This window comes from Muscardinus avellanarius, assembly GCF_963383645.1.
Source record: "Muscardinus avellanarius genome assembly, chromosome: 3".
NCBI lineage: Eukaryota > Metazoa > Chordata > Mammalia > Rodentia > Gliridae > Muscardinus > Muscardinus avellanarius.
In genome coordinates, this window is record NC_137788.1 from 46,720,794 (window position 1) to 46,733,742 (window position 12,949).

General features: G+C 50.7%; 1 protein-coding gene across 1 annotated transcript in view; it reads left to right on the forward strand.

Moving 5' to 3' along the window:
- Positions 1-11,581: 11,581 nt before the first annotated feature.
- Positions 11,582-12,949, forward strand: part of MROH7 (maestro heat like repeat family member 7) — a gene marked incomplete at both ends in the record, with an annotated part of 42,601 nt that continues 41,233 nt past the window's right edge. The window contains one exon of the mRNA XM_080693318.1: positions 11,582-12,770. Within this exon, the coding sequence (XP_080549444.1) occupies positions 11,582-12,770 (1,189 nt within the window). The remainder of the gene's footprint in view (positions 12,771-12,949) is intronic.

The following is a 12,949-nucleotide window of genomic DNA, read 5'->3' on the forward strand; positions in this document are numbered from 1 at the left end:
AACTCTGAACTTTGAAGACCTCCCCCACTGTGTTTTTTGAGGTGTCAGTTCAGTTACCAGTTGCGCTACTGAGCATGCTCTGTGCGGGGCACTGTGCTGCGCTCCGAGATCCACCCACAACATTCTGAGGAGAGGAACTGGAGAGGTCAGTGGGCTCCGGCAATTCAGATAAGGGGCAGCTGTCTTAGGGCTGGTGTTGCTGGAGGGAGCTCACGGTCTGTAGGACGCAGGCCTGGGAAGTGCAGAGGGGGCATGCAGGATCAAGAGTCATGGAGATCAGGAGCACAGGGGAGGACCCAGCCTCCTTTGTGGGTCAGGAGGCGTTCAGAAGAGGACTGGGATGACTTGGAGATCCCTGCTGCCGCATGGCCCAAGCGCCAGGTGAGCTGTGGAGGTGGGAGTTCAGAGATGAGGCTGGGGAGGTGAGTCTGGTGGGGCCTGCCTGTAATCTCAGGACTTGGGAGGCTGAGACAGGAGGACTGCAGCTCAAGACCATCTTCAGCAACTTAGTGAGGCTCTATTGCAAGATAAAAAATAAAACAGAGGTAGGGGTATAGCTCAAAGGTAGAATGCTCCTAGGTTCAATCTTCAGTAACACACACACACACACACACACACACACACACACACACACACACGGCTTCACCCCAGAGAGGGTCTTCACCTATGGGGTGAACAGGAGAGTGACAGGCTCAGCTGGGAGGGTGAGTCTTGAAGCTGATGCTGACTCCCCAGCCTCCAGTCACCTGGGTTTAGCACTGCCCACCGTGCATCCCGCAAAGCACACAACGTTCCACACCACACCACCCAGCAAGGCAAAGACCTGTGGAAGTTTGAGCCTCAGGCTTCCTTACCTGGGTTTGCTTTGGTATCTCCCCACCCCATGACAAGTCATAGGGGAGAGGAAGACAGGGCACTTAGGAGGCTCCTGGTGGTGCAGACATGGAGCAGCTGTTCAGGACTGCTGCTGAAGCCCGCCATGGTGGCCCACACCGGTAATCCCAGCACTTGGGAGGCTGAGACAGGAGGATCCCAGATTCCAGAGCAGCCTCAGCAACTTAGCAAGGCCCTCAACAACTTAGCAAGAACCTATTTCCAAATAAAAAAATAAAACAGGGCTGGAGGTGTAGCTCAGGGATAGAATGCCTCTGGGTTTAATCCCCAGTATTACACCCCCCCCAAAAAAAATCAAAGATTTCGCGAAGGTATTGGTTAAATCTAAATAAATACTGATTGCATAAAGCAATAATAACGTCTAACTGGGAGGGTTTATAAAACAGAACGGACTAAAATGAAGGAAAACAGCTGCATAGAGGCTGGAATTGGCTGACTGGGATCAGAATCTTCTAAGGTCCCTTGGTTTTTGTCTGTTTGCATATGTTTTTTGAAGGAGGATAACAGTATTAGCTTTAGACTTTGCTAACTTAAGTATAAATGTTAAAATGGTTAGAGAAACCCTAAAGAATAGACATAAAGCCAGACGCAGTGGCGCACGCCTGCAATCCCAGCTAGTTGAGATGGCAAGGCAGGCATATGTCAAGTTTGAGGCCAAACCTGGGCCACTTAGAGAGACCCTGTCTCAAAATAAATAATAAGGGTCAGGCATGGTGGTCCACACCTGTAATATCAGTGATATCAAGTTTCTTATTGGTCCTTGTCTTACAAAGTCAAAGAATAAAATCCACAGATGTCAGAAAAGTGAATGTTTATTATGAAAGAGCAAGCAGAGAGGCAGGCCACTCGGGCCTTGACAGACCTTTTTTTTTTTTTTTTTTTGTACTAGGGACTGAACCCAGAGCCCAGAGACATTCTGCCTCCAGGTTACACTCCCAGCCGGATATTTTTAAATTCAGAAATAGGGTCTCAGTAGGTTGCTGAGAGCCTTGTTAGGTTACTGAGGCTGGCTTTGAACCTGCAATCCTCCTGTCTCAGCCTCCCAAGTACTGGGATTATAAGTATGCCACCACGCCTGGCTTCTTGGAGGACTTTAGACTTCTGGCACTGTTTGAGTGTAGCCCGGGCCGTGCACCAGCAATTGCACACCATCTTTCCCTAAAGTGCACTTGATCCACCAAAGAGAGTAGCAGGCTTCAAGCTCCCAGGCAGGGTAGGAGTCTCCAAGAGGGTCGCCCATATTGATGCTGGGTATAGGGATATGTTTAAAGCCCCTTTGTGTAGACTTTAACCAATGAAGAAAGTCCCCATTTTTCCTCATATTGTTTGTTTTTTCTTTGTACTGGGGATTGAACCCAGGGGCATTCTACCTCCGAGCTACGCTCTTAGACCGATTTTATTTCTTATTTGGAAACGGTCTCACTATGTTGATGAGAGTCTCACTACTTGCTGGGGCTGTCCTCAACCTGCAGCCCTCCTGTCTCAGCCTCCTAAGTACTGAGATTACAAACGTGTGCACCACGCCTGCCTCTCATATTGTTTCTTGAGTTAATCTGTCATCTATGGCTGTCAACTCCCTGAATTCATGGGACTGTTTGTTCTGTATGTTTGCTCCTTGGTCTACACATGGCAAAGTTCATGGCTGTATAGTTGATGCAATGTATCTTTAGTGTCTCACATCTTGGCCCTGCTTGTCCACATTCAATTGTCTGTGTTCAGGTCTGATGAACAACACATAATCACCTTCCTTCCTGGGGGGGGGGGTGTCTAGATTTTTATTATTCTTAACATTATATCTTCCAGGAGTCCTGATTCCTCACCATCTACCCAATATCTTACTACTCACTAGTACTTAGGAAGGTGAGACCAGAGGATTATAGGTTTGAGGCCAGCTTTAGAAACTTAATGAGGTTGTTTCTAAAAAAAAAAAAAAATGCAGGGAGCCGGGCATGGTGGCATATAGTTCTAACCCCAGTAGGTTTGTGGCCCATCTCAGCTACTTAGTGAGGCCCTCTGCAACTTAGTGAGACCTTGACTCAAAGAATAAAAAAGGCTGGGGGTGTAGCTTGGAGGTAGAATGCCCTTAGGTTCAACCCCAGTACTGAATAAATGAGTGAATGAATTAATGAATGAATAAAAATAAAAAGGGTTGGGATGTAGCTCAGTGGTAAGAGTGCCCCTGGGTTCAATCCCTGGAATCTCCCCCAAAAAAGGCATAGAATATGCAGTTTCCAAACAAGTAGAGATTAGGAAAAGGAGTGAAAGAAGAAAGACAAATTAAGGAATCTAAAAGGAAATAGGGAAAGAGAACAAACAAAGTAAGAATAAAAAAGAAGAAGCTCTGCTCTGGTAATAAATACCACAGTCACTACCATCAGCCCAGTGCTTACACAGGTGACAGTCCTGAACTCGGGACAAAATATAAAAGCCCAAAGGCTTTGGAAAGAGACCAAGAACAGAGAAGAAACAAGAAGAGAGCCAACAGTCGGGAGAAGGAACAGCTACCAGATGCAAAATACATCACGTCTCAAAAACATAATATTGAACCAAAGAAGTCAGAAGCAAGAGTATGTGCTAAGCCAGGCGTGGTGGCGCACACATGTAATTTTAGTATTTAGGAGTCTGCTACAGGAGGATCGAAGGTTCAAGACCAGCCTCAGCAACTGAGCAAGACCCTGTTTAAAAAAAAAAAAAATAGGGCTGTGGGTGTAGCTCAGGGGTAGAATGACCCTGAGTTCAATTCCCAGTACTCCTCCCCTCAAAAAAAAAAAAAAATGTACCAATTCCATTTCTAGATAGTGCAAAAACAGGGCAATCTAAACTATGGTGTTAGAAGTCAGGGTATGGCTCACCCTGGTTTGGGGGACATGGATTGAAGGGACACAGGAGGGTTTCTGGTTTCTGGCAGTGCTGTATTCCTAGATCTGGGTGCTGGTTACACGGGTACATTCGCTTAGTGAGAATTCATCAGACTTGGCGTGGCATATGTAATTTTCTGCATATAGATGATGCCTCAGTACAAACTAGAAAAGTGAAATGAGAGAGATGAGGTGAGTGGGCAGGTGGGGACAGACTGGGAAGGAGCCTCGATGCCAGACCCAGGGGCTGGGTGTGTCCCTGCAGGCAGGAGGGAGACATGGAAGCTGCGGGGTGTGTGTGTGTGTGTGTGTGTGTGTGTGTGTGTGTGTGAGATTTCAGGGGAGCTCCCTTGGAGGTGGGTATAGGAGAGGGCTGCACCTGCCCTGAGGATGTTCCCTAGAAGACTGGCCCATATCTGGACTTCCTGTGATGAGGATCTAGTTAGAATTTGTGGGGCTGTGGGGTAGGAGGGACAGGACAGGCAGATCAGAAGCACTTGGTGGTTAATTACCTGCGGGAGGGAGGAAAGATATGAGTCAGAAAGGGTCCTTCAGAGCCGCTTGTCACAGCTAAGAGCCAGCGAGGAGCTGCTGGGAAGAAGCAACTTGGCCAGAAAGATTTTTACCAGGAGGAGGCTTGGCCGTGTTTTATGGGTGTGAGAAAGGGGAACGCGGAGGGGGAACTCTGGAAGACATGAGGCCCCTGCAGCAGCAGGAGGGGACTGGAGGTGCAGTGGCGGGGTGTGGACCAGTGGGGGAAGGATGAGGGAGAGGGCAGGAAGGGCGAGGCTTAAGGCTGACCGGAGGGAATTTTAGAACCTGCCCAGGGCTGGCTGCTCCTGTGAGGTTGCTGTCAGTGGCTCGTAGGCACTCAGGTGGACAGTGAGGCTCATGATCTCGGAGCAGCACATCTCAGAACAAATTGTGTTTCATAGCTAAGAACATCCTAAGAATTCCTGACCTGGGAAGAAGTAAGAATACAACTTTATGGACATTCTTACTCTCATTTTGTAAATGGTGCCCAGTGGAGTTTTTCTATCTAGTCACTGTCATCTTAATTATCTAAGTTATTGCTTATCATTAAAGAGAGGTTCTTTAGAGATAGCTGCAGGGTCCTCATTTCCTTATCACAGAATCTAGGTCACAGTTCTGGGTCTCCAGGCCCTGCCCTCCTCCCCACCCTGCTCTACTCTGTTATCTGTACCTTGTGGAGGAGTTAGGGTGGAGTAGGGAAAAGATCAAGGACTTGGGACACACTGGCTGGCATCCTAGTCACGACCTTGGCCAGTGTTTTCCCTCTGTGGATCTCAGTTTCCTCGCCACACGCCACCTGGTTCAAAAATCCTTGCTTCCAGGCGTGATGTGCGACTGTCATCTCAGTGCTTGGGAGGCTAAAACAGGAGAATTAAAGGTTTGAAGAAAGCCTCAAAAGCATACTGAAACTCTCAGCAACTGAGGGATTTTATGTTTCCAAACATAAAGAAAAAAAGGAGAAGAAAAAAAGAACTAGGCTAGGCATGTAGCTTGGAGGTAGAACACCCATGGGTTCAATCCTCAGGACTACAAATAAATAATGATAATAATAATATAATAATAATGATAGCCCTGTCTCCAGGCATTGGTGGTTCACACCTGTCATCCTAGTACTTGGAAGGCTGAGACAGGAGGATCACAGGTTTGAGACTAGCCCCAGCAATTTAGAGAAAATCTTGGCAATCTAGGGAAACTTTGTTTAAAAAAAAATTAAAAAGGGCTAGGAGTGTAGTTTGGAGGTAGAATGCTTGGGTTCAATCCCCATTATCACACACACACACACACACACACACACACACACACACACACACACACACGGTCTTGTCACCCCATAAAAAACTGAAGTATAAAGTCACATGATGAGGGTTTGGGGGATCTTAAAAGGCACGAGGGAGCTGAGACTTCATTTAAGAGAATGAGGTTTTCTCCACTGCTTGCCGGGTTGGGGGTGTCTGGAGACAGGCCCTTTAACACGGCACCTCCCCTACTGCCCAGGAAGGAGCAGGGATCTTATTGGCCAGGGGACTTCCAGGTCACGGTGACCTCACAAAGGCCTTAAGACTGGCCTGGGCTGGGGGGAGCCTAGGTAAGCTGAAGGGTGGCTCAAAGAAAGTCCCAGGGGTGGGGTCAGCCTCTGCAGCCTCCACAGGCAGTTACCACCTCGACCCCACCCCCCTGGGTAAAGATTACCCCTCTGGCTGTAATTCCTCAGTTAGAACTTCATACTTTGGGCTTATAGCTGAATTTTTTGTTATCATGTGGATATCCCAGGTGGAGATAACACATTGAATCTGACATCAGCAGCTCAAGGCTCACAGAGAGAGAGTTCTGGCAAGTATGTCAAGTGTGGGGCTGAGATTTGGGGGAGGCCAGGGGAAAGAGGGAGAAGACCCAGGGAGGGAATACAGCACACGGGGGTGGAGAGGCAGAGGACTGGGAAACCAGGCTCTTCTCCTTCTGTCCTCAGCCAGGGGGAGGAAGGGCCGGTGGGATGGACACTTACTGAAGACCTACTGTGGGCAGGAACTGCAGTCACCACTTTTGCAGTGTTGGGATGGATCTTAGGCCACCTGCCCAGCCCCATAGAGTTGAGAAACGGAACAGGTTTCAATTCAGGTCGGTCTGACTCCAAAGCCCTGGAGTTTTGCATTGTAGCTGGGAATCTGAGATTTCCCTGCTTTCACTGTTTTTTTTTTTTTTTTTTTTTTTTTCCCATTAGTGTAGGGACCTACAAGTGGCAGAGGGAAGGGGAAGGAGAGGCAGAAAGGGAGCGAATCATTCCTTGGGTATATCTACAGTATTGCAGGGGGACGGGGCTGACAAGACCTGGGTTTGAATCCCACCGCTGCCACTTACTGGGGACTTAAAAAAAAAGTCACTTTTGCCGGGCATGGTGGCGCACGCTTGTAATCCCCGCGCTTGAGAGGCAGAGACAGGAGGATCGCGCAGGTTCGAAGCCAGCCACGCGCGCTGGCTTAGGAGACCCTGTTTCCAAATAAAAATGTAAAAATAGGTCTGGGAGTGTAGCCCGGAGGTAGAAGGGCTTCCAGGAACCCCAGTACCACCACCAAAAAAAAAAAAAAAAAAGTCACTTTAGAGCTTTGACAGTCTGAATTAACATGCTAGTACATGAGGGTAATGATGATAATGATCTTTATCTTGAAGAGCCGTCATCCATTCATTTGTTCCCTCCATGAATGTTTTCTGAACTCCCCTTCTGTGCAGGCACTGTGCCATGTTCTGGGAAAACAGGAAACCTCAGCAAGCTAATTTTCCAGATTGGAGACAGAGTGTTTCTCTGACACAGTGATCACAAGAGGAGGCTGCCTTACTCCATCTCAGGAGTCCACGAAGACTTCCTGGAGAAGGGGCCATCTGAGATAGTACTGGGTGTGACTAGATCAGGTGTTAGGTGGGAGGAGCAGCTGAGGTTTAGGTGGGTGGTCTCAGGGAAGTTTGCAGGAAGAGGAAAGAGTGCTTGCAAAGCCCCAAGGCACGAGGGAGGCCAGCACATTTGAGGCGCTGGGGCAAGTTGAAAGTAGTTTAAGTATGGGGCCAAGGCTGCGGACAGGGATGGATGGAGCTGGAGAGATGGAGGAGACAGTTCTGTGGTCTGAGAGCTCTGGGAAAAGAAACACCGACAGCTGTCTTCAGGTCAGGCTGACCCCATGAGGGACCTGTCTGCCGGCTCTGTGATCATCACTTTGCCGAGAAGGTAGAGGAGAGGTCGATAAAAAGCTGACTCTGAGTTTCCTCAGAACTACAAAATAAAGAGTCTGCGTGTGAGGATTCACATCTAGCTTTTACAAAATGTAAGCTCCACCTACACTCCATGGTCACGGAGATGTTTTACCTCTGAGCTACACCCCCAGCCCTATTTTTTTATTCTTTATTTTGAAACAGAGTCTCACTAAGTTGTGGAAGCCTCACTACGCAGCTGAGGCTGTCCTTGAACCTGAGATCCTCCTGTCTCAGCCTCCCAAGTACTGGGATTACAAGCGTTCGCCACCACACCTGGCTGGCATTCTACTTCTAAGATGCACCCTAACCCCCTTTTTTTACTTTAAAACAAGGTCTCTCTAAGTTGTTGAGGCTGGCCTTAAACCTGCCATCCTCCTGTCTCAGCCTTTCGAGTATTGGGATTGCAGGTGCGTGCCTCCTGCCTGGCTGAGAAATTTGAGGGCTGTTTGGGGATCAGAATTAGCAGGAATTGGCTAAAATTGGGGCAGCAAGTGAGAGTAGTGAAGGATGGTGCTATTTCAGCACCAGTGGTGGTATTGATTTCTTGCAATGGTGAATAGGAGGGTCCTATTTGGGAGAAATTGGAGGTTTGGGTTTGGATTCTCTGGGTCTGAGGTACCCAGTGTTAGATGGTGCGCATCTAACATGTGTAAATTAGGTTAGATATTTGTATAGACATGTGCACATGTCTATACAAACACTTTTTGGGTCCCTCAGGCAGCTCATGGCTACTGGTATTAAGCAGGGAGCTCCATTCGCCCTCTCCACCCCACTGTCCCACACAAGCCCCTGGACAGGCACTGCTCTTCCCAATGCCTAGCATCCATCTGGCAGAAGAAAAATGACGAGTTGGCCCAGGACTTGTCCGGCAGCTTTTAAGTCTTGCCCACCTGTGGCAGGATGGAGGAGGATTGAGAGGACAGGAGAACATGGGCGAGAGCTGGACTTTTCCCATGGAAGAGGGAGGGCCAGCCAGGGAGGAGCCCTGTAGCTTTGTGCCGGGGGAACTAGTACTGTGCACCTGCTGAGTTGGGGGAAGCAGGAGACTGTATGGCTCTCTTCCACAGCCCCAATTAGCTAGGCCTTCCAGGATCCTGCTCACTGCCTCATAAACCACACTACCCTTGTTTTTTCCAGCTTGAAAATGCCTTTCTTTGATAACTATGGCGGTGTGTGTGTGTGTGTGTGTGTGTGTGTGTGTGTGTGTGAGTGCTTGCCTATGTTCATGGGTGGGAGGGAAAATCAAGAGACAATCCAGCCTCCTCTTTAAGTAGAAGAAAAAATGATGAACGTGAAATTAAGTACAAGTCTTTAGCAAGGGACTCTGAAATCCAGGAGCACCAACATTTTAAATTCCTTAGCTGCAGGGTAAAATCGCCTCTGGTGCTGACGCCAGGGGCACACAGCCTGTTTCCCAGGCAGATGCAAAGATGGGCAGGAAAACCTGTTTGGGAGGAAGGTGGCTCCCAACTGGGCACCGAGGCCTTGACTGCTATCTGTCCACAGTGTCCGGGAGGTGAGGGGCACAGTGGGTAGCTATCACTGAGGTAAGGCTTAGGCCACGTGCTCCGTGCTGGGCCCTGTAACTACCACCTCCCTGTAAGAGAGGAGCTGTATGCCCTTGAGGAGGACAGAGCCAATGGGGAAAGTCTCACCCACATTCCCCCATGCTAGTAATAGGATGAGCTGGGATTTGAACTCAGGACTCTGTGAATCCAGATTTGTGATCTTTCCAAAGCCAAGCTGCAAAGATGCACAGCAAATCCGTGAAGAGAGTAAAGGATTCAGTGAACGAGTGAGCGTGTGAATGGATGACGGATGAGCAAGCGGTGCAGTGAGCTAGGGGAAGGATGAGCAAACGAAGAGAGAAAGTGATGGAGAGAAACAAACCCACCCATTGGTTGAACACTTACTGTGTGCCGGGTGCTGTGGGAGACGTGAGAAGCTGGCAGAGAACAAAGCGGACGCGGCCCCACTCTCACCACGCAGCGGGGAAGCCGGGCGCTGTGCAGGTGTCCTGAGCTCTTGGAGGTGGTCCTCGCCTGTCGAGGGGACCCAGGACTCTGGGGAAGGGGAGTGGAAGACCCACGCCCAACTGGCTCTTTGGAGAGACTCAGAGGATCCAAGCAAGGGTGGAATGGAGAGGGAATGGGTGTACAGAGGGCAAGAAGGGCGTAGGGGCCCTGGAGGCAGATACAGAGGGCCTTTCAACACGGGGGCTTTGTGCTAAAGACAGTGGGACGCCCATGGAGGGGTTTAGGCAGGGGCAGCACAGAGATGACTTCAGAGAGGACCTTCCTCCCCCTGCCCTCCACACCCTCGTGTATAACTGGGGCAGTGACATCTGTCTCATCTGTCCACATGTGTGTGCACGCGTGGTCTGTAGGCTGCTCGGTAGGTATTGCAAAAGCGGCTCTTTCCTGACTCGGTTTCCTTCTGCATCTTCTCTCAGGGGCCCACTCCTGTCTAAGAGCACCATGCACACAGGTGAGTTGTCCCCACTGGGCCCGCAGGGAGGCGGCCCAGTGTGTGGGCGGAGGAGGTGGTGGGAGGACTAGGGAGCTCCTCCACAGCTAGATTGCTGGATTGAACAGGTTCCGTGTGTGTGTGTGTGTGTGTGTGTGTGTGTGTGTGTGTGCGTGTGTGTGCTGGAAATTAAATACCCAAGGGTATTTTGTCTCTGAGTTATACCCCTAGCCCTATTTTATTTTTTATTTGGAAACAGGGTCTCGCTAGGTTGCTGAGGCTGGCCTTGAACCCGTGATCCTCCTGTCTCAGCCTCTCAAGTACTGGAATAGCAGGTGTGAGCCACCAGGCCATAACGGGATCCATTTTTCATAAGGCCCGTGCTCTCTTCCATAGAGCCTGCTGCGCTAGAACAGGATGTTGTTAAAGGCTCCGGGGAGCTCTGCCAAGGTGGCTTTGACACTCTAGTGCAGTGACTATTGGTAGATGAGCTCCAGCCACTTTGGGGCTTGTCTCTGGCTTGGAGTACCCCAAGCTCCCAAGACTCAGCATCCTGGGTGTCGTAGTCACCAAGTCACCTGTGGCCAGCTGGAAATAGGGGGACACATGAGAAGTCTCCTCCCCCTTCTTTTTTGCAGTGCTGAGGATGGAACCAGGGGCATTGTACCTCTGAGCTACACCCCCAGCCCTATTTTTTTGGTTTATTTATTTATTTGTTTATTTATTTATATTTTTTACTTTTTGGTGGTACTAGGGTTCCTGGAAGCCCTTCTACCTCTGGGCTACACTCCCAGACCTATTTTGTTTACTTTTTTTAAAAAAATTTGGAAACAGGGTCTCTTAAGCCAGCACGGCTGGCTTCGAACCTGCACAATCATCCTGTCTCTGCCTCCCAAGTGCGGGGATTACAAGTGTGCACCACCACGCCCGGCTTGGTCTCTTTATTTTTTGAAACAGGATCTCACTGAGTTGCTAAGGGCCTCACTAAGTAGCTGAGGTTGTCCGCAAACCGTGATCCTCCAGTCTCAGCCTCCCGAATGCTGGGATGACAAGCATATGCCATCACGCTCGGCTTTCCTCTTCCCCTTTACCTTAAAGCAGAAGAGGTTTCTGGCTTGTCTACTTTAGGACCCCCCCCCCTGCCCCCACCGTGTGCCTGGCACTGTGGAAGGAGTCGGGAGTGCCCAGGGTCCAGCATAAGCACAGTTCTTGACTCCAGAGCTCATCTCTAGCAAGGGCCGGGGAGCACCAGGGAGGAGTGGGATAGGCAGACAGCAATGGGAGGAGGTGAGAAGCCAAGGGGCTGCATTTGTTCAGGGCTGTGAGCTGAGGGGCAGGATGCAACCAGGGAGGAGACAGGGAGGGGGGACAGGTAGAGCCGAGACAGCAAGGAGGGGTCTGGAAAGGTGAGCTGGATGCAATTGCCCAGGCCTGTGCGAGTCATGGGAGAGGCCCGAAGGACCTGGGGGAGGCAGGGAAAGGTTAACTTGTTAACACATTTGTCTTCTCTGTCTCAGGAGTATTAGGGAGAACTCGACAGTCAGCTATTAGAGAGAAGGGGCAGTGGCATTGACACCTCCAGCCTGGACATGGCCCTGAGCCTAGGGGCTAGTCTGGCTCTCCATGAAGACCCTAAGATGACACCAACTCTTAACTCCTGTGAGGCCCTGGAGCTGGGTTCTGGCACCAACCCCGGGCCCAACCCTGACATGGCCCTGGTTCCTACCTTGAATCTACCTCCAAGTCCTGGCATGGCTCTCATTCCAGACCTTAATCCAACTCTGAGCCCTGTCCAAAGGGAAGCCTCGGGCCTGATGTCTGATAACACCCCTACATCCAACGACGACAGCAGGTCCGTGGCTCCGGCCTCCCTCCAGGTCACCGGCTCCCACTCTGCAGAAATCCTGAAACGGAATTCGAGTCACATCTCCATGCCTGGCTTGCAGGGTCCCCACTGCCCAGCCTCCAACCCCATCTTGAGCCCTGGCTCTGCTGAGGCTGCCGGTCTGACCTCAGGGAACCACTCTGGGCTGAGTCCTGAGGCGGCCTTCAAGTCCCTTTCCAGCAAGATTTTTGATTTAGGTCAAAGTAACTCCAATCCTTCCAGGCCAGAGTCAAACCTATTTAAAAGGCCCCATTCGAGAGAACCCCTGGTTCTGGGCCACTGCATCTCCCGGTCTGGCTCCCAGGCGCTCCTCATTCCGCCCTCTACCTCTTCTCTGGATCTGGACTCCAGTCAGCCATTCAGTGTGGGCTCAAGAAACATCTCCAAGCTGAACGTGGCACTGGTTCCAGATTCCTGTGGGACCCTCAGCCCAGATGCAAACGAGACCATCACCTTGGCTTCACGGAACATCTCTGGGTCCATTCTGAAAGGGGCCTATACGGCCAGCTGGGACACAAGTTCCAAGGGCGCCCTCAACATGCCTTCAAACAACCGCCCCAGAGCCGACGCAAACACCACTGGCACTCAGGCCTCGCACGTGACCCTGGTTTCTGGCTCCAGCGAAGGCGTCAGCCTGCACTCCAGTGCCCGCGGCCCCACCTCCACCCTCTCTCCATCCTCATGTATGACCTTCATCCTGGGTTCCGAGACGCTGAGCATGGACTCCAGCCTCATGATCAGTGACACCTCCACCTTGACGCTGAGCAGCCCACAGGATTATTCGGAGGACAACAGCATCCGCACTGTGCCCCCAGAGGAGAACCTGGAGAACTGGGGCAAGGTGTGCCACACCCCCAAGAAGGACATCGCCGCCTTCCGCAGCTTCTCCGAGGGTGAGTGAGGCGGGGTGACAGCCCCCAAAGATTTCTGTAGTCAGACCCACAGGGCAGAGGGGAGAGGAGAGGAGAGGAGGGGAGCAGCCTGCAGCAGGTGGTGTGATGGTAGTCACACACTTGGCCCCTGCGAGCTGTGTGGTTAGGAACGAGCTCCGTGACTTCCCTGAGCTTCTGTT